The following is a 21566-nucleotide window of genomic DNA, read 5'->3' as shown; positions in this document are numbered from 1 at the left end:
TGTTTTTATATCCGAAACATGAACTGAAAGCTGAATGTTGATCCAATTTCAGAATGTAGCTGGTACTAAACATGGAGGCACCATTTCATCATTTCTAAGTTGGGTTGCGTCTGGCTCAGCCCATGCAGTATCTCTAATGCCACGAGCATCTAGTCCTGAGAGTCCTTGGTTCGCATATTTTGTACTTGAATTGGAGCAGGAATTAATTGAAGAGAGGACAGGACTCTGGAGGGAAGTTCTTCGGGAACTGGCAGTTGCAAGTGGGAAAGCAAATGTGGATCAAGCACTTAAAGTAAACATATGTCTGTTTATGAATTAGTCTGTATTAATCTTACTGTATCGAATAACACTTAATGTAATATTTTATGTGGTACAGTAATCTATTTATTCGCGCCTGTAGTTAAGTAGACTAATGATTTTTATTTTCTTCGTTTTTTTTTTACACCATATGATCATTAAAGGAGCAGTCCGCGATAAAATTAAGTTGGCTTTAATCAAACACGTTTTTCAATATAAGTAGAATGTAATTTGCCGCATGTCAATGTGAGGCATGGTTCTTGAGTTACTGACTCCGCACAAAAACTTATGACGTCACAGCCACTGAACTGGTGTGATTGCGTAGTAGACTGAGAACATCGCGAGTGCAGCGTAGTGCTTTGTATTAAAATAAATAATATTCTCTCGCTGTAGTAAACGTGAACAGAATTTCGGACTTATAATTGTGTGAAGTCATGTTTTGCTTTTCATTTAATCATAAAACCAGCACAAACCAATGTTGTGGTTTTATGTAGACGTATTTTCTTTTATATGAACGATTTTGAACTACAGTAGACTAAACAGAAGAAATTGTATCGTAATACAGTTTAAAATGCTGTGGTGTTGTGATTTTTCGTGTTCAGAGGGAACAACAAAAACAGAACATGAAGAAGGGGTATCATTTCATGTATTTCCGAACAGAGAAAAGTTACTGCAAAGATTTAAAACATGGGTGAAGAAAATCAACAGAAAAGGTTTTACACTATCGAAAACTACTGTTGTGTGTTCCAGTCATTTCCGTGAAACTGATTTTGAAGAATCGTCTTTACTAAAAAGACATTTAATGAAAGACAATAGAACTCCTATGAGAATTAAGAAAACTTCTGTCCCTTTCCTATTTTTGAAAGGAGTATCTCCCCAATACAATTCTGATCTATGCGCTCCTCTGCTTATAAATGAAAGAAGGTGTCGAAGAAGCAATAGCAAGTTGCAGTGATGCACCTATAGCTGAAAATATTGACGTGTGTGTAGTTCTTGATGAGGCTGAAAATTCACAGGAACCTAATATAAACAAAGCTGTGCAGTGACAGATAGGGTGCGAGACGCTAAGAAATGTGTGTGGTGAATCAGATGTGGGGGAGCAGAAACTGACTTAGAGACATATTTTCAAATGGAAGAAGAAACTTCAAATTCTAATTCATCAGGTTCCGAGGACGCTGCACATGAAACTGAAAGTAAATAGGAAGTCAAAAATTTTTTTTTTTCTCCTGGTCAGCGTTACAAATTTTGTTTTTCTTCTGTAATATTTGTCATTCCTCTTTTACAAATATTTGGTAGAAACAATAGGACCATTGCTGAAAGTTAATGCAGTGTGCCAGAATGCCCGTAATTGGGAGTGGAAGTCCGAACAGAGGTGAAGCATAGCAGTGAGTTCTGCGTTATACTTCTGCGATATAGGCTAAGATACAAATTGTTTGGAAAATTTTCAATAACTTCACAACTATGTTTCATCGGCAAGACAGCATTTTATAAAATAATTTCAAAATTCGTAGAACCAACAGTCAGATGTACTTATTTTCAGATTCATGAACAACTTATCAATTCCCTAAAAAATAAAAATGTGCGAATCGCGGTGATGGCCAATTTGACTCACCTAGTTACAGTGCAAAATATGTGACTTACAGTGTAATGGACCTCGATTCAGATAAGATTATAGACTTCGTAGTTCTGCAAAAAGGTCTAATTGTGGGCGAAGCAGCATGCGAAAAAGTTCTAGATCGCCTAAAAGAAAAAATGAACATTACCCTCTTTCTATCGGACCACCATAGAGGAATTAGGAAATTGATAAGGACCAAATATGAATGGATGGGCTATCAATTTGACATTTGGCACATGGCAAAAAGCTTAAAGCTGCCGCACAAATGTGGAAAGAGAGCATCATAAATCACCTATGTGGTTTCGTGCTACATGTGAAGGTGATTCTGACGACTTAGAAGACAGATTCATTTCTGTATTAAATCATGTTTGTAATATACACGAATGGGGAGAAACAGAGACATAATAAAAAATGTGCACACATTCACCCATACAATAGTGAGAGGGAATGGATCGAATCTGGATCCAGCGATTACAATGCTCTGAAAAAAGTTGTATGTAACCCTGCCCTTTTAAAAGACCTAAATCAGACTAATCAATTTTGTCACACCAGCAAATTTGAATCATACCATAACGAGAGATTGCTTTACACTCCTAAGAGAAAACACTTTCCATATGGTGGAATGGTAACAAGAACTATGATTGCGATAATGGACCATAATTACAACGTGAAAAGAGATGTAACTGGCTCCAGACTCCAGTACTCTAAAGCCACTAAACGATGGGTGGAAGACAAAACATACAGCTGGAAGAAAAATGCGTGGAGAGAAGATACTATCCAGAAAATGTCTTGGAAGTAGTTCTGGTTATCAACTGCCGCAATTCGATGATCCACATGTTTTAGAGGTTCCCCCAAACATAGCTTCGTGCCTAAACCGTGTGACTCAACAACTATGACGCAATGGAATAATATAAACCATGTACTAATTTATTGTTGACGTGAGATAAACACGTATTTGCTGTCCATTCATTACGAATATTTCACGTCTCACATACATTCACTCACTCAGTGAAGGCGTTGAATTAGGTTATAATGGATCGACATTTTAAACCTTTTCAGTTTGAACACTTACCAGACCCAAGTTGTTCTAATCACTATGCATACGAAATTCAAAATGGGTAAGTTATTATTATTATTATTATTATTATTATTATTATTAATATTATTATTATTATTATTATTATTATTATTATTATTATTATTATTATTATTATTATTATTACAGTATATGCATGTGATAGGTCCTAAGTGTGTTAATAACTGACTGTAACGTATGAATATATATTTACTCGTTCTACGCTGTATGTCAAACGGAACTACAACGCAGTCTTATGAAGCGATCAGTGGTTATGACGTCAGAGCTTGCAGTAAGACCTTTAATATTTCGCGAACTAAAAGGCGTAGAGCGATGCGGCAAACGCCGTTAATCCAAGGATTACTTTGGTAAACATCCTGTAATATAATCGAAATATGGAATTTTATCGCGGACTGCTCCTTTAACATTGCAACGATGAAACAATTGTCTGCTATCATATCCAATGAAAGGCGAGCACTGCAGTGCTAGCATTATTCACTGTAGATATTACCTTCCATACAACCTACAGCTAATAAAGAAGAGTATTTTCCCTTGATCAAAAGTACAATGAAGGTTTGTGTAGTTTTTTTAAAAATAAAGACGAGTATTTTCCTTGGACCAAAAGCCCAGGAAGCGAGGATTGTGACTAGGTTAGAGTGGGTTAAATGAGGGGGTAGTTAAGTGACAGGAGGCGAGATTTCCTTCCATCAAAAATGCTACAACTTTTCAAACATTGGTGACATTATTTCTCGACTTCTGCTAGGGACCACTCAGCCAATCAGAACACTTTTAATGGATGCTGTTCCTAGTTTGCTAATAAGTTCATCTATAAAAGAAACTGCGGTATTTAGGACGGGCAGTTGGGTCTCACACGTTCCTAGAGGAAGGATTTCTCACATGACAATCCAGGTAACATCCTACATGCATTTTATGTATGGTCCTTAATTATGGTGTAATAAAACGAAGTGTAATGATTTTAAATCTTATAGATTATTTAATTTGTGAACAGTTTCACTATTTTGAAATTCTTACTGAGGGTTTTCGTTCTTATTTTTAGAAAGCAGCTCATACTTTGAAAATTCCAACATTACCAGCTTCCAGCCTTTCTATATATCGGTGGTCACAACAAGCCTTGGATACTCCTCTAGATCATCCACTTCTTCCCCTGTTGTGGCAGAAATTTTTTAGCCTTTTCTTAGCGAGAGTACCATCAGTGTCAGGGTAATTATGAAAAAAAATATACTGTATTGGTAGTAATTACAAACTAAGGACAGGATACTTGAAGTTTACAACAAATACTGGTATTAAAATTTGCATGTCATGATTTTCTAATTTTGTGATTGAAATTCTATTAGAAAAAAATTACTTGATAGAAATAATGTGTTCAAAGGTTCACCAAATCAGTTAAAGAGAGAAAACTGCATAATAGTTTACCCTGCAGGACTAATGCATCAGAGCTCTAGATGATTTTGCTGTCTTAGTCATTGCCTGCAACGGACATTGAAGAGAGAAATATATTTTATTAACTGTCTGTCAGTATCCTTACTTTTATTTCCTCTGTTTCATCTCTAGTATTATTGATAATAATTCCTGGATATTTATTACGTTTTGCTTTTATGTTTAATGCATTTCTAATCAAGACATATTTTAAACAGTGTTCCTGACAGAGGTGGTGTTGGAGATAAATTCTTTGAAGGAATGCTGAACCTGAGTTTTCACAAGAAACTGAAGAAGAGACTGCAGGATGCAACAGAACATTATCGAGCCAAGAGCATTGGTGATCCAACACAGGCTGAGGAAGCTATGGAGGATCAGATGATGGATGCCTTACAGCAGGAGCCTAGCGCAGAGAAGAAGAGTTGGTATTGTGAATGCTCAAAGTAAGTGCAATATTAAATCTGAATCAACATTATATTGTTTACATACCTAATTTCGTAACTGGAATGCATATTTTTGTTTCATATAGCAGTTTACACGTGAGCATCTTTACAGTTACAAGACAATGAAAGTTTATGTTACTGAAGTATGGATTATTCAAAAGTGAGGACACTGTTCAAATAGCTGAAATTTTGTTAGAATAATATTTAATATAAAAGTCAGATACCGGTACAGCCGTTATTTTATTCTTCAGTTGTAATAGCATCTGATTAAAGACTGATTCAGTACAGTTCTGAATCTTCCTGGGCTGTTGGAAAATTCTTCGTATTATTCTTAATAACACTGAATAGACCAATAATGGATGCAGTTGTGCAAATGGGAACCAACCCACAAAATCGTGATGCTTTAGATAATGTTACCAGGAAACAGGGGAAGAATCATTATTCATTATACAAAAATGACACAACCCATCTCCTGATATGATTGTAGAAAAAATCTGCTTCAGAATTTTGGTACATTAATTTTGTAACAAAAGAAAAACTTTGAACTTAAATATCTCAGTTCCTACTCTTCTCTGTGGGTTGGTTCCCTTTTGCACAACTATGTCCATGGCGTTTGTACAGACGAAACCATTATTTCTGGGAATAAATTTGCGAAAAATTAATAAAAAAAGAAATATCCCACACGAGAATAGCTTGGAATTTCTTTGATTTGTTATATTTCGAAATAAATGTTGCTAGAAGAGGCAACATGAAATAATTAAAAACAAGTATTGTAAAGTTAAACCCCATTTTTTTGTAAATAAAATGGCGTTTTTATTTTTATATACATTTTATTTTAGCATTCAATAATTTAAAAAGTGTCCTGACTTTTGAATAATATATATACCAAGAAAGAGGGTTTCATATGAAGGATTCAGGGGGAAAACTCGTTTAGTCCAAATTTAGTAATTTTTATATTTTAATTGAATCAGGCAGTTAAAGTTGGAATCTTTAAGATCCCATGATCATACAAGGGGAAAAACTCGCTTAGTTCCACATTATATGCATATTAAGGAAGGTTTACACTGGAAGAAACTTCTCCTGGACCCTTCATTCTTCTAGTATGTTAGCATATATTTAATTTTGTTACTGGATTCTTCAGTTCTCATTTAATTTTTATTTTCTTATTATTTAGTACATAGAAAAAGTGTGTTATAATGCTACAAAGAACCAATTTAAAGATTTTTAAACTTCGGGAATTATTCACTGAGTAGTCTTTTGAGTATTTCATTGTATCCTGAAACTTAAAATCTCCAACGTTTTGGAACTACATGCAAGTTCCATCATCAGAGCAAATTGATACAGAGTAGAGGACTCTTCAAGTCGTATCTATTTGCTCTGATGATGAGCTTGCATGCAGTTCCAAAATGTGACGATGTTAAGTTTTAGGACGTGGTGAAATACCCAGAAATATAATTCTGAACGTATTAACTGTGAAAGCCTAGAAACTCATACTTAGAAATTGTCTTTAATAACAATGTTAATGTTTCTAAGTGTTACTCTTCATTTTAATATTCTGTTCTCCTTTCAACAGACTATTTCGGACATTTAGTTTGTGGCTAGAAGAACCAAGACTTCACGAACCAGGTCTTTTCCTTCCTGCATTACCTCCGCAGTATAATTCAAGCAAGTTGGCAGCACTGTTACAAGGAAATATGGTAATATTAAACTAAAATAATGTATTCCATAAGTACAGTAGACTCCCTCTTAACCAGCACCAAAGGGACTAGGCTAGTTCCAGATACGAGATATTGCCGGATAATTGAATAAATACCGGTATATGCGGAAAAAGTTCGTATTTCATGGTGCCAAGTGTTGAAACTGCAGCCATATGATGCTTATTTTTCTATCATTGTTTGTAACTGAATAAACATAACAAATTTGTGTGGATTTTCCTTATTAAAATACATCACACAACACAAATAATACATTAATTTTAGGTTCGAATATTCACTGAAAATGAAAGTTCATGCAAACTTCCTAATGTGACAACACTGACAGCCCAGACTGTGGCAGTCTGGCAGATTTAAACTTTTTTTTACTCCAGCCAAAAGTGCGGTTGTTTTGGTATTGCCAGTTATGAGGGATTTTACTGTACCGTATTTTCTCGAATAAGCTGTCCACTTTTGAAAAAAAAATAATAAAACTTCCAACAATTATATTTACAACAGATTAAAAACAATTAAACACAGAGTTCAATTAACAATGAATTTTATCCTAGAGCAGAACGCATTTCAAACTCACTCTTTGCACAAGCACTGCATGCGTGTCAGTTGTTTTACTTAATCGGCCATGTATACTATGTCCTACAACATTAATAGCATGCATCAGTACATTAGCTACCTTTATTTTGTATGGTACTACTTGGCTTGTTGTAATAAATACCTGCTATTACTATTAATTATTCTTCATAATACTCTGGCTTCGTCATTACCATCATCATCATAATAATCATCAGCTAGGCAATCGTCTTTACTCTCACTTCTCCATACACAATCGTGCTCTGTTCCTTCCAACTGATTGTAGATGCTACACTTTTTTGAAGTTCTTTTCAACAAGAAGGAGCGAATGCATGACTATGCATCACAGATCCATTGAAATTATAAGACGCACAAACTATAAACTTATCACATTTGAACTTGATTCTGACACATCTACTACTAATCCAAACGCCATTTAACAATGTTAACAACTGAAATACCCATGCGGGAAAATAATAGCATGTGCTACTACCTTAGGAGTTGCACAGAAGGAAAATTGGGCAATGTTGCCAACTTCATTTTGAATAAGCCGCACATCCGTATTTTTTACTTGTATATTTCAGAAAAAAGTACGTGGGGTATTCAAGAAAATAAGATATTTTATTTAATTGTTCGTGTTCAGATTAACATCACATTCTAGATCAGGGTTTTTCAACTTTTTTCAACATGTGGCACACTAAGTGTAATTTAAAATCTCGCGGCACACACATATAATCTAAAGCTCTGGTTCCCAGCCAGGGAGAAATTTTGAGGATTTTAGGACGGAATGAGGAGTATAATATACAAATACGAGTAAAGGAGATAAATGTATATGCATTCATATATAAAATAAAATATTTTCAATTTTATATGCATTAGGGACGGGATGATACTCGATACCAATACCAAAATTTTGAAACTGATACCCAATACTCGATATTCAGTTATTAAAAACATCTTTATAATTCTCCAGATGATACACAATGTACCTGCATGCTGTTAAATAGACACAAACGAACTACACACTAGAGTATTGACAGTAACACTATAACCTGCTAAAAGAAATCTCGAAGCTGAGAGGGAAGGGTTAGGGAAAGTATAACATGGTATGTCTTTTGTAGAGAATTGTAATTACAGTATTTTGAAAACTTTAAGAATAGCACACTTTTTTTCCTTCGTCTCCCAAGAACTGTTATTGTAGGTAGCTAGGTAGTACGTCTCTTACACTATCGTTTTCATCCCCTAGTATCACTGCTTTTATATTAAATTACAAGTATTGTAACTACTGTCCGTTACTCAGGAGAAGACGAGGGGCAAGAATGTGACCTTCTTGACTATTGCTGTTGATTATTATAAACATCGCTCAGATAAGCATCCCAGTAGCCAGGTTATTACTGGTGCAGGAAACATGAGTAACAATGCGTATGGAAATTAAAGCTAAGTTGAACGGAAGGAGACCTAATGTTGCCGCTTACTACATTACAAATATTGACGTGTTGTCGTACGTTATCTGTTCACATCCCTTCCTCTTCAGTCCGCTCTCGTCTTCTCCTGAGTCACCGACAGTAGTTCTACGAATCTACGGTTTATTCTTCTTTTATATATACGTTATTGTTTATATAGTTATTTATAACTTAAGCTGTTTTAACAAGTTGACAGCTATAAGCTTCCCATACCACCAGTTTTTGTTATTCACTAATTGAACCGAATGATAATGGGTAAAGGGTAGAGGCGACACATGCATTGTATTTGACACAGAACAGGTATATATCTGTTTTGTAGCCACTAATTGAGGGAGCTGTGCGTGCCAAGTACAATGATTTTTGCCCTTTGAAGAGAGGATCTTAACATGATCACTACGTGCTGAAATTCTTGGATTTAGGATTGAATGTTATTTAAAATGCAGAAATTGAAAGTATCGAAGACATATCCTGATGTATTAGACATGCTTCGATAGTACTGAGTATCGTAGGTATTAAGGTATCGCGAGTATCGAGGTCCCATTCCTAATATGCATTATTTTTGAGCCAACATAGGGGAGAATGATAGTATGATAAATGGTGAAAGGGCGCATGGGGCAAAAAAGGTTGAGAAGAGAAACAACATACACATTATTCACAAATAGAATAACATACTTTTTTGTATTTTTATTTGAATTTTCTTATAGAAAAGTAAAATTTAATGATAGAAAATTATTAGAATTCAATATTAGTGTGATAATTACGGTATTAGGCGTGTTTTCTTAATTTGTTATATTAGGAAATATGAAAACATACAATATTATTACATGTTTTGCCAAGATATTTAATGTACAATATCTTTTTTTTTTATAAAGACAAATGAAATACGAAATTTTTTAAGGGTGATCTAATATTCTAACTTTACTGATCTGGCAATCTTAGTCATTCTCTTTTCTGCTGCTCGCAACCTACATTGTGTTTACTGAATGTTGACTTGTTCCACATTCGCTGAAAGTTGATTCTTCTCGACTCACTTTTTTACTACTCTTTTCACTTTTATTTTCACAATTTTTCCTACAATAACCTAAGTTATTTTCATTTTCTTGCAGCACACCAGCAGATGAAAATGGCTCTTCTAGATTATTATTTAATTATACATATCACTATATAGCTTTATTGGTTTTGATATTATATTTTAAATTTGTAAGTCATACAATACCAACAATATATACTTTAGTTATATTGTCTCTAGTCCTTTACTCCATGTAAGGTAGAATGTGAAATTTTCTTTTGCTTGTTTTCAATAAATTTTCATTAAGCATAAACTTCTTGCATGTACAAGAGTGATGACACATACGAGTATGACTATTTTTTGAAGGATCTATATTATGTTAATATTCATGAATTGCAAAGAATTATGTAGTTACAGGAAGAATGTATAGTTATGATTAAGAGAGTGCTCTGAATCTGAAACATTTAATTTTCTTCTGCTTGCAGACTCCATGGCTGGAATACATGGATTATACTAAGGTTAGAGAAGATCAGCAAACAGCAGCATTAGAATGGGAAATAACCCATTTCAGAATTGAGGATCACAGAGTAAAAGTTCCTGTGTTATCTAGTCCTGAAGATACGACTGAGCCTTGTGAAAAAATTTTGAAACGGTTGGTTTTATTAATGATTATAAGATGTTATAACATCATTCACTCAGTTGTAATGATTATCAGCTGAAGCTACTTGTATAATACATTAGCTTTCTACCATGTATTTTCTTACTTATTTAATATGGCGTTGTATGTTGTGACAGTTATGGTTCTGATCACAAAACTGTGATGTTCTGAGTAGTGTTGCCAGATTTGTTTTACGAAAAACGGAAGATTTTCATAAAAAATAAGGAAGGTGTATGTGAACTTTCCAGGGATTTAGTAATACCGGTACATAATTGATTATTTGGTAATTATGTACTAAGCATCGGCCAAGCCTCCGTCTTTCTGGGGACATACTTTGCCGTTACAGTGTAAAGAGGCTGACAATATGTTAATCATAAGAAAATGTAATACGTAGATATATAGAAAAAACATACAATCTGGCAATCCCAGTTCTGAATAGAGATATTATGGAAAGTTTCAGAGAAGATCTTGGTTTGTTCTGCTTGATAACAACCCTGTTGTTAGACATAAACCTTTGATTATTTACAGTATTCCCTTTTGCTTAATTGGTGTCAGAGTCATTGGTTGTTAAATTGTTTAATTGATTGATTAACTTTCAGTGTCTCATTTATAGTGAACATAATATGAGCCCTGAACTCTGATAGTATGATCAATTCGATAATATTTGAGTAAAAGAAGATAAGTCATAAAAATGAGTTCTCATATAAATGAAAATTGAACTTCGGACCCTTGTTGTATAAAATGTTCTACACAAATAAAACACAACAAATGCAAGTATTATTTTCTTCTTTGCACACCCACTTGTAGAATTTACCTTGTGTATTCACCTGGGGAACAAAACTCCAGTTACGAGGGATTTTACTGTATAATATATCAAAATCATTATCATCATTATTATGATGCTGAAAAAATTTAAACAGACATCTGAATAAAAGACAGTAAATTATGGGATGTTTGAGAATTTGCGCGCAGTATTTACATTAGTACATTCATTGGTTGCAACAGAAGTATGCAGTTACTTGATTTTGAGAATTTATAATTTTTAATTCTGTCTTTTCAGTCTTCAATCCTACGACTTACCTGTACCTGCTCCGCCACTGAGGGCTGTGAAACCAGTCATGCCTCTAGTCACTAGTGAGATGTTATGCAACAGGGGTGCCTTACTTGATGGTCTAAAAGCTTCCTTCAAAGCTCTATTGGAGTATGCTCAGTAAGTTAATTTTTTGTGTATTGTGCTAATATTACGTAATCAAATATTGTTGGGTTATGTTTGCTTGTCTTTTTTTAAGATTACATTTTTTCAGCTTCTCTGTTTATGAAACGTATTTGGCTTCTAATAATCATCTTTTTTACACGTTCACAAGTTTTAATTGGTCGTTTTTCTTACATGGGAAATATAAATAATGTTCTTTATATAAATTGCACTGAAATTGAAAATTTATAAACATAAATAACAAAGCGTGTAAACTTAACATGGGATGATAGTCTCGGTACTTAGTAAAAAATGTTTTACAGGAAGGAAGAATAAAATCTGCTTTTTATCAAGGAACATAAGAATTTAATTCCTTATTTTGTAATGTTCTGCTGCTTACTTTTTAATCATCTATATTTCATAGTATTTGACTTTTAGATGTTCCATGTGATATCATCATATCTGTACTTAAAATTAAATAAATACAATTGGAACATGATAATTTCCTTGTGATTTCGGATTTCGTTGTGAAAATAACTTAATGTATGCATTTATATTGCAAGTATTGTTAGCTGAACATATAGAACCTCAACATTATACATTGGAGATCTGGGTTCAAGTCCCAGCAAATCCAAGTGGAATTTGTGCTGAACAAAGATTTTCTAAAAAAATATTTGATCTTTGGTGTTAGTGATGATGGTGGGTGATGGTGGTGAAAGCATAAGCGTCAGCGATGGGGATGATTGTGGTGGTAACTGTAATCATTGCCATTGTTATCATCACACCACTATCACTGCCACCATCACTACTACTGCCACTGCTGCAGCTGCCACCATTGCCACCGGCACCACCACCACCACCACCACCACCACCACCACCACCCCACCCCACCCCACCCTACCCCTACCCCTACCCCATCCCCACCCCACCCCCACCCCCACCCCATCCCCACCCCACCTCCCTACCCCACCCCCAACCCCCACTCCCACTCCCACCCCCACCTCCACCGCCACCGTCACCACCAGAGTACAATGATGGCCATAGCAATCTTCATGACATAGAAAGAAATTTTCTAAAATTCGTTACTGTCTATTTCAGAATCTACTCTTTGCGCACATCAGAGCACACAGCTTTGGATTGCAACTTCTTGGAGTTGGTACCAATGTTGTATCGTGATGTCGAGTTGGAAGTGGTGCTTCATGCAGCCTGTGATAGTGAACCTCACACAAGAAGAGGGAACATAACGAATTGTGCTGGTCCTGCAGCTATTCGGCTCAAGGTACTCTCTGCTTATAATATCATATTTGTAATGCCTCCTAAGTAGATAGGTGGAAATATGTGAACTAGATTTAATTTGAGGCTTCAAGTTTTATTTTCAAGAAACCAATTGTGCTGTCGAGTTTTAAACATGAAACGTTCATTTTGTTTTAAGTAAGATAGAAATCAGTTTTTATTTTGGACCAATCAAAGAAAATTTAGTGAAGATGTTCTGTCATTCACCTTGAAAAGGACAGTACATTGCACTGTTTCTTCTCCTTAGTTAGGATGACTGAAACATTTTTGTTCGAATAACATAGGAACTAGCATTTTATTTACAAAAATTTGAAAACTTACGTCAAATCTAAAAGTTACATACTTTATAGAGGATCCTAATATCTGTGAAAACAATAATTTTAATATGAATGCATCTACATTTTTCAAATTTATTATCTCAGAGTAGTTGATTTTAGTGTCCGTATATGATCTCGTCTGCCTTGTTGAACTCTGGCAACCTAGCACCATCAAATTCTATTTCTGAAAGAAGAGCATTTGAAAGATGGAATTTATTGTTACTGATAGTAGAATGATAAATAAGATGATCATTAGCAGAGTTGAGTCTTGTTGTGAACAAGACATGACCAATATAGGAAATCTGATCAAAATACCAAAAGGCCTATAAAACGTTCATAAGTACACTCAGTAAATGTATGACACAGCAGATACATTAACAAAAATGGGGCAAACATCAATACCAGAAAAAAATGTTTGAACCATCAGATGCTCAAGAATAGTTAAAAGCAAACACAGAAGCACAAATATTCTTCAAATACATTTGAGAGTCACATAGAAACAAGTTGGCGAGCAGAGGAAAGACTTGAAAAACAACGGTAAAAAATCTAGAAAAATATGTTGTTGCCATTTTCAACCAAATTGAGGTCATAATTGTCTAGTCATTCATCTGTGCAGAATACACATTTTAGAAACAGAAGAATCCACATTTGTGAACAGCAGGACTTAAGAATAGATGAGGCACACATACTGAAATTTACAAAATTAGCAAAAGAACTAAAAGCCCAATTGAAAAACAAGACACAAAATTAGTTAAATGGTTACAGATGTGAGCCATTGTACTCGTAATGTAACTATCCAACTGTTCTGAAATTTTAGTGTTAATAAAGCAGTGATCGTAAACTAAGAGACTGTTTAAGTCTGTAAATAGACGAATGCATGGTGATCACTTCTATCAGGTAATGTCCTTCTGACTTACATTAGAACGCCAATAATTGTCATCTTCGACTATTGTCATTTCCACTAGCCATTGTTTCTATTAGATCAGTTACTGGAACATTTCTGCTGGATAACTAACAGTTGCATGATCTCCAATAATACCAGTCACATGCCAAAGTGGTTTGTAATGTTATGAATCACATAATTGGTCTAGACCACAGGGTGTCACAATGATATAATTAAATCATTGTTACCAATGAAATCTGTGAAGATATTTGTTGTTATGCAATAGTTTTTTACGCAGAATGGCTCTGAAAAGAAGTACTAGTGTAAAAATTGTAAAGATATTTAGGAAGTGTTTCTTTTGAAGTTAAATGCCAGTATAATGTTATTAATGATTTTGAAGATGGTAAATGGATTGAAGACATGAAACTGTGCATATCAAACCTCCTGTTCATCAGTTAGACCAACATTAATTAAGAGTTCAAATGTAAAAACTTCACAATTAATAGTGCCAGAACAGTGAATTGTAATAATGATAGCTTGTGAAGACATTTTGTTAAAAATTAAACATTGAAGTCTATTTGTAATACGGATAAACAATGAGTAAGCTAAAGGAAAAGTATGATATTATTTAAGGAACAACATGTAATAAAGTATGTTTATAAGTAAGTGGTTTGAACGTTTGGAGAAAACTTTCGCTGTTACATGGGTTTAAGTGGTTTGATTGTCATCATAACCATCACAATTATCACGAACAAATTAATTACGATATTCGAACTTTTATTTAATAATGTGGTTTTTACAAGTATATCTCTTTAAAGTAAACAACTTTATATTATGATTTCACTCTTATTGGTAAGTATATTTGTGAGCATATCGTCCCCCCTCTGGCAAACTAGCGAAAGTGACTAGCGTTTATATGTCACTTTCGCTAGTTTGCCAGAGGAGGGACGATATATAATTTATATACGAGGCGCGTCCAGAAAGTAAGTTTCCCTGGGGCCGTTTACAGAAATAAAACAAATTTCGTGGAAAGATTTATTGGAACAGGTACAGCAATTGTTGAGCTATTTTTCAACATATTCACAAGAAGAATTGAGATTTTTGTCATACCGTGGGATCAACAGAGAGGTACAGACAGCTGTCACACACTGGTTCCAATCCCAGGCAGCAGACTTCTGTAATACATGAATACAAAAGTTGATTCCACGGTATCACAAATGTCTCAATTCCTGTGGGGAATATGTTGAAAAATAGCTCAACAATTGCTGTATCTATTCCAATAAATCTTTCTATAAAATTGTGTTTTCTTTCGTTAAAGGGTCTCAGGGAAACTTACTTTCTGGACGGCCCTCACAGATAGGTGTAAGAAAATATACTACTTTTACAACCTTGTTTGGTAATTGAAATCTATTATTGTTGCAGGTTTGTGAAGCTAGGATAAATGAAGGTACAGAGCATCTTATTGAACAGAACCGTGGAGAGTATGAAAGCATCTTGGCACGTGCAATGCAGCCACCACCCCAGAAAGTCTGTGCTAGCAGTGTATACATCGAACATGTTATATCGTATGTATAACTTGCAATATACGTTTGAGTTAATTATTGTATATCTTACTGTGATGCATCTCACTTATATGTGTATTTCTTTCATAGGCTTTTGGAAGCAGAATTTCAGAGGCACAAATCAATAAGAAATACGGATACCGCATTAAAACTTCATGATGTAGGAGTTACATTGTTCTATCACATGATCACACTGTACAATGATGAATCAGCTTTTTATCCACCATCTAAACAATTACTCACAACTTGCATTGAAACTCTTGGTCAGGTCAGTTACTTTTACCTTTTTTATATAAGTAATACATTAAGAGTGTTGCAGAATGATACACTATTTGCATACCAGTTCTGTAACCCTTGAAGTAATGCAAGCCGCACACTGACGGAGAAAAGGCAGAAAAAATGGGCTAAATACATACAATTCTATTTCAAAACTTGATGTGACTTGTTACACAGTTATCTTTATATGAACTAAACCTATGGTCAGTGTTTTTGGGTAGAAAGGTGTACTTTGTCGCCATAATGTATATCTGCTCTTTTTTTACTTGGAGAATTTTTCACTGTTCCTCACCTTACCTCGCAGAGTTTCAGAGCTGGGACGTAGCTTGTAGAATATAGTCGTGATTCTTGTAATCGTCATTATCACCATCAAACTGCGATTTAGAACTTAATATCCTTCAGAATTCAATATAAAGTTGGGCAAACCATTTGTGTCCAGATTATGTACGATCTCTTTTGCATCTTAGATGATTGCATTGTGTCCATTTCTTGTGTAAGATCTTGTTCTTGTTTCGAGTAAGTATGTTCTGTACAGGATAGATTACCAGCCTATTGCAGAACTAGTTCAGTGGTGGTAGCTTGCTGGATAGACTTCGAAATAATTTTTTCGCATAGGTTTAACTTTCAAGAGAGTGTATCTCATTACACATAACAGAATAACTATAAAAATAGTTACTGTATTTATACAACTAGTGAGATATGAGCATCATTACCGTTCGAATGTGTTCTGCAGTGTGATATTGCACTCAGTGTGGTAATGAATGCCATTACCATGGTAATATGACGATGGATAAATATCCATTATCAAACCAACACAGATAAAAATTATTTTCATCTATAAAAAAAAACGAAAATGAAAATGATTTTACGTTTACATTCTTATGATTTTATGTCAAACTGTATCTTAGAGAACAATTATTACACGTGTATTTTAATTGCCGTGTTGTAATCATTCTTTGTTCCTGCAGGTGTTTGTATGTGGAGATGAAAGTCAGTGTATGAGATTATTGGGCACAATTATTCAGCAGCCACATCTGGGTGGAGTCTTGGGTCCACACTTCACTCCAGCTGTTGCAAGCACACCAACATTCTTGCAAATGTATAAAACAGTAGTGGAGATAGTGTATCAACAGCCTGCAGAACTTTGTTTTGTTTTGTTATCCAAGGTATTAACATTCTTTCAGGAATCATAATTATTGTAACACTAGGGATCATGTAATGTTTATTTTTTTTAATATACTCTACGATATTCGTAGCAATATTTTTTCTCCAAGTTTTAGTTTTATTATCCGATTTAAAGAATAAGTAATTTATTAAAGGTAAGTGTAGAAAGTTGGTATTCATTAGAAAAGGTTATGAAAGGTAATGAAATAGAACATACTTTATTTGAAGTATTCGGTATAAAATTTCAGATAATGGCTTCCAAGAATAGCTTCAATTTATATTTATGTAACCTTTTTACTACACTGTTAGAAAGTGCAGCTCTCCAATTCTTCACCTTTCTGCATTATCTAGGCTTTAATATCAAATACATAGATTCCGTGTAATAGGTCCTGAGGTTAGTAGGGCCAGCTGCTTATTAGAACCAAGCTTAGAGAGACAAATGCAGTACACTTCGATATATGTATCTTATTCCGGTTAAGAGGACTAGCTGTTGTATTGAACCAAAACGCATGGTCCCAACAGGGTGCTATTAAGTGGAATCCACTGTATAAACATCGTCTTCGACCTTCTTTATCATACTAAATTTCTACTGGCAGAGAGAATGAATTGTATTCTGCTGTAGTGTAAGATGTAGCGAATCTGATTTCACTTCATTAATAAATAGAAAGTTATTCAAATACTAGTGGAGTAGAACATGTATATTTCAAAACTATATTTTGTTTCTTATAATTTGTATAAGTAACTGTATTTTTGTTGATCTTTTTTTTTTCTCATTATTTACTCGTGTATGTATTTGCAAAGGTGGTTTCGATGTAACATTACAGAAGGCTTCCTTGTAAACCTTATGCAATTAAAAATAACTTATTTTGACGTTTTCTCTTCATTAGTTTGATGTTGCTCGGTGGTTGGTCACACGTCGGCCTCGATTGAGTGAGAGATCACAATTCATAGAACTTGTGGGAAAAGCACTTACAACTGCAGGACTGAACCCAGAAGAAGAAAAACTCATATTGCATGAGGTAAAAATAAATACCGATATTATCTGACTCATATGGCTTTTATACCAATAAGTATCTGAAATGTATCTGATCAGACGTGAATACTGAGCATTGATTTGGGTTCTTGTTTATGAATTTTTAACTGTAATACTTTGGCATTGACACTATGTAATAATATTTATTACATACTTCCTTTTTCCTTTCTTCTTTCATTCTTGCTTGCTTTCTTTCTTCATTTCTTACGGTATTTCTGTATTTCTTTTTGCCCTTTATTTGTTTGTCTTTTCTTTCATTTTGCATCTCATTCTTTTTTCTCTTATTTTTTATTTATTTTGGTTTTCTTCTTTCTATTTTCTTTCGTTTCTCTGTTTTTATTTTTTGTATTTTTTATATTTTTTATATTCCAGCCTCCTATGGCGCACTCTGGGCAACATCTTTCTCGTAAATTGGTCTACAGAACTGGCTTCACATGGGTGAATAACGAACAGTCAAATACCCGCCAATAGACCGAAATATATATATACATAATGAAATAATTTCGTGTGGGAATAAATTGACATATTATAATTTCAGTGGCATCTGTTATATTTTTACTTAATCATGTTTATTAAAGTAGTTCATACAAAAAATAAAATGGAATTAGTAAATATTTCACTATACACTAGAAAAAGTTAAGTCGTAAATTTCACTGGCGGAACAACTTATGAAATTTTGGATGTTTTAAAAAATAATTTAAATTTCTACAATGTATAAGAATATTAGTCTAGTACACTGTTATGCCCATGAACAGGTATTTCGCAGACACATTCGTCAGCTGCTGCTTCACGACTTTCCTGAACATTATGGTGAGGTGCTTAACTTGGCTTTGCGAGGAAGTGAGACACAGAGTTTATCTTTGGAAGTGTGGTTCGACATTCTGAATGCCCTCATGTCCGGGGAGGGAGAGAACCTAGCTCCTCCAAGGAGACTAAGGCCTGGTCAGAACTTGGGCAAAGTAAAAGAGGAAACCCGAAACTATGCAACTGAACAGAAGATGCTGACCTACCAAGAGGTAAATTTCTGCTTGTCCACATATATAAATATTCTCATGCTATAAATACTGTACTTTCTTGAATGCTCCAATTGCTTTTTTTCCCGAAATATACAAGGAAAAATACATGTACGCGGCTTATTCGAAATAAAGTTGGCAACATTGTTGGGATTGTTGTGAAGTTCATGCACTTCATAGAGTAATATTGCTACTTCATATATATATATATATATATATACTTTACCCCATACACATCTGATATAAAATGACATCAACTATATTTTTGTAGACGTGGCATACATTAAGGTTGAAAAGCGTATTTTATAATGTTATAAAGTTTAAATCTTCCAGTCTTTATCTCATAATGCTGAGTGTATTACATGTGCAAGTTACTGTTACAGCAGCTATGAAAAGATGTTGTCTTCTTTAAAGGCTTTTGTGATTGGATATAGTATGCATTGCTTCTCACACCACAGGTAAGTATCCAGAAACATCTGATGTCAGACGTGTATGGGGGGTGGGGGGCGTGGTTAAATTATACGAAATTGCATTACTACTCTATAATGCATGAATTTCACAACTCTGTATCATTTTTCAACCTATTAATCTGTTTTCATCTCTTATCCTAATTGTGCAAGTTTCACTTACCCAACATGGTACAGGTCATGGTCAGGTATTCAGTCTTATTCTATTATAACTCTTTTAAATTTTTCAATTTTTTTGGTGAATCTAATTTCATGCAATAGCATAATAGACTTCGTCCCTACATACAGTAGTTGTGTCATATCCTGTTTATGTATTACAGTTACGTGAAACAGCATCCCTTCTGGGCAGTCATTTTACAAAAGAGCGGCTTCAGTATGGATTATATGGTCTCTATCCAAAGTACCGAGTTTATGTAGAGCCACTTACTGCATTCCTGGGAATGGTGGGTCACGGCCTAGTAGTTAGCACTCTTCAGCATGATCGTGGAACTCTGTCGAATAAATGTGAGTTTGTTTTGTTTTATTAAATCTTTGTGAGAATATTTTTACTATTTGCACCATATTAAAAAGTACACACTTGTTTGTTATATTGCGTGTAATTCAGAACACATTTAATATAGAACATGATAATAATTATTACTTATCAATGAAATCATTTGTTTAGTTTCTTATAAGCCTTTTCCAAATTAAATGCTGAATGAAAATTGAATGTGTTTTTTGTAAGTTGTAATATAATCCATTCTTTCTTTAAAGATACGGTCTTTTATATTATATTCTAGTATGTGAACAGTTGTGGCCAGCTCTTAGCGAGATGTTCTCTCCTTGGCTGGCTCCTTACTGGACAAGGAATCTGAAAGAACCGACAGCAGCATGGATACAGCAGCTAACAGATGACCGTTCAGTTCTTCTCCCATGGATTGCAACAGATGGACCACATGCTCATCGTGTAGTGTCCATGTTTACAGAATGTGTCCGGTTCATTCTAGACACATTACCAGGTAAGTGCAGTCCTCAGACTCGAAAGATACTGTACAATGTGAAAGGAATATCAATGCTTCAATTTATGCTACAGTAATATAGGGTTTCTGCTGGTAATGAAAGTAACCAAAAAGTAGCAAATTTAAGCAGTAACAAAAGTAATGAAAAGTAACGAATTTAAAAGATTCGAAATATTGGATAACGAAGTTACGCATGGGAGTCTGTTTCACTTATTTAGTCTTTATTTAAGCTTGACTAAGGTGGAGCTGAAAAAACAAAATATGTCATTGGAAGAAAAAGCTGAGGAGTTGAATTCTCTTTTTATTTATTTATTTATTTAAATTCAAATATACAGAATAAAGAAATATAATTACAAAAACAAACAAAGAGAAATACAAATAAAATAATACAAGCAATATAAAAAGAAGATACAGTAGTATTAACAAAATTTGAGACCGAATGAGCAGCGCTCGTGCTCGTGCTCGGTCGAAGATCAAAGAACTAAAGAAAAAGGTCTGATGACAGATCATAAGATGACTGAAATGTGATTATTGTTTTTTCATCGTGCTTATATGAGTACAGTAATTAGTATGATATGATATATATTTGTCATTAAGTACTTTCTTCCAGTGAGATGGCACTTCACATATTTGTATACAGTGCCATCCACCTTATTACATAGCAAATTTATGCAAGTCATAACTTAGTTCCGTCTCTTTCACTTATGTTTTCTTTAAATGTATCTTGTCACCTCTCCTTCACCGGCCTATCCATCTATATTTCCCCACTTCTCCATTGCTGACCCCTACACTTATATCCTCACCCTCACTTCACTTCACTTACTATTTTTATCCTTGTCCCACCCTACTATTTTCTTGTATTTTCCCCCACTACTTCCCCACTACACCAACTTCTTAAATCATAATGTTTCTTTTTACTGTTCGCCTTTATTCCTTCATCACTGCTACCTGAATCCGTTCCATTTTTCTTCACTTGCCTTGTCGTTGTTTTCCCCTGACCCTGCAACTCACGTACTCGCCTTGGAATCGCCTCAAAATGCTGATTGCAGGAATTTTGATGCGTTTGTAGATTTCTGCTACGTGTTGATATTT

At 34.4% G+C, this 21566-nt stretch overlaps 1 protein-coding gene across 3 annotated transcripts in view; it reads left to right on the top strand.

Moving 5' to 3' along the window:
* Positions 1–21566, top strand: part of Epg5 (ectopic P-granules autophagy protein 5) — an 84733-nt gene that overhangs the window by 22412 nt on the left and 40755 nt on the right. For 2 of the 3 annotated variants that reach the window (XM_069818762.1, XM_069818763.1), the window contains 15 exons: positions 53–292; positions 4045–4208; positions 4643–4867; positions 6441–6564; positions 10104–10270; positions 11337–11486; positions 12567–12747; positions 15384–15526; positions 15614–15791; positions 16768–16965; positions 17851–17982; positions 18369–18434; positions 18752–19012; positions 19797–19980; positions 20256–20474. In XM_069818762.1, the coding sequence (XP_069674863.1) occupies positions 53–292; positions 4045–4208; positions 4643–4867; positions 6441–6564; positions 10104–10270; positions 11337–11486; positions 12567–12747; positions 15384–15526; positions 15614–15791; positions 16768–16965; positions 17851–17982; positions 18369–18434; positions 18752–19012; positions 19797–19980; positions 20256–20474 (2632 nt within the window). The remainder of the gene's footprint in view (positions 1–52; positions 293–4044; positions 4209–4642; positions 4868–6440; positions 6565–10103; positions 10271–11336; positions 11487–12566; positions 12748–15383; positions 15527–15613; positions 15792–16767; positions 16966–17850; positions 17983–18368; positions 18435–18751; positions 19013–19796; positions 19981–20255; positions 20475–21566) is intronic. The other variant, XM_069818764.1, reaches the window with a different exon arrangement.

The sequence above is a fragment of the Periplaneta americana genome, chromosome 2, assembly GCF_040183065.1.
Source record: "Periplaneta americana isolate PAMFEO1 chromosome 2, P.americana_PAMFEO1_priV1, whole genome shotgun sequence".
In the NCBI taxonomy this organism is placed as follows: Eukaryota; Metazoa; Arthropoda; class Insecta; order Blattodea; family Blattidae; genus Periplaneta; species Periplaneta americana.
This window is presented reverse-complemented; position numbering and strand designations above follow the sequence as displayed.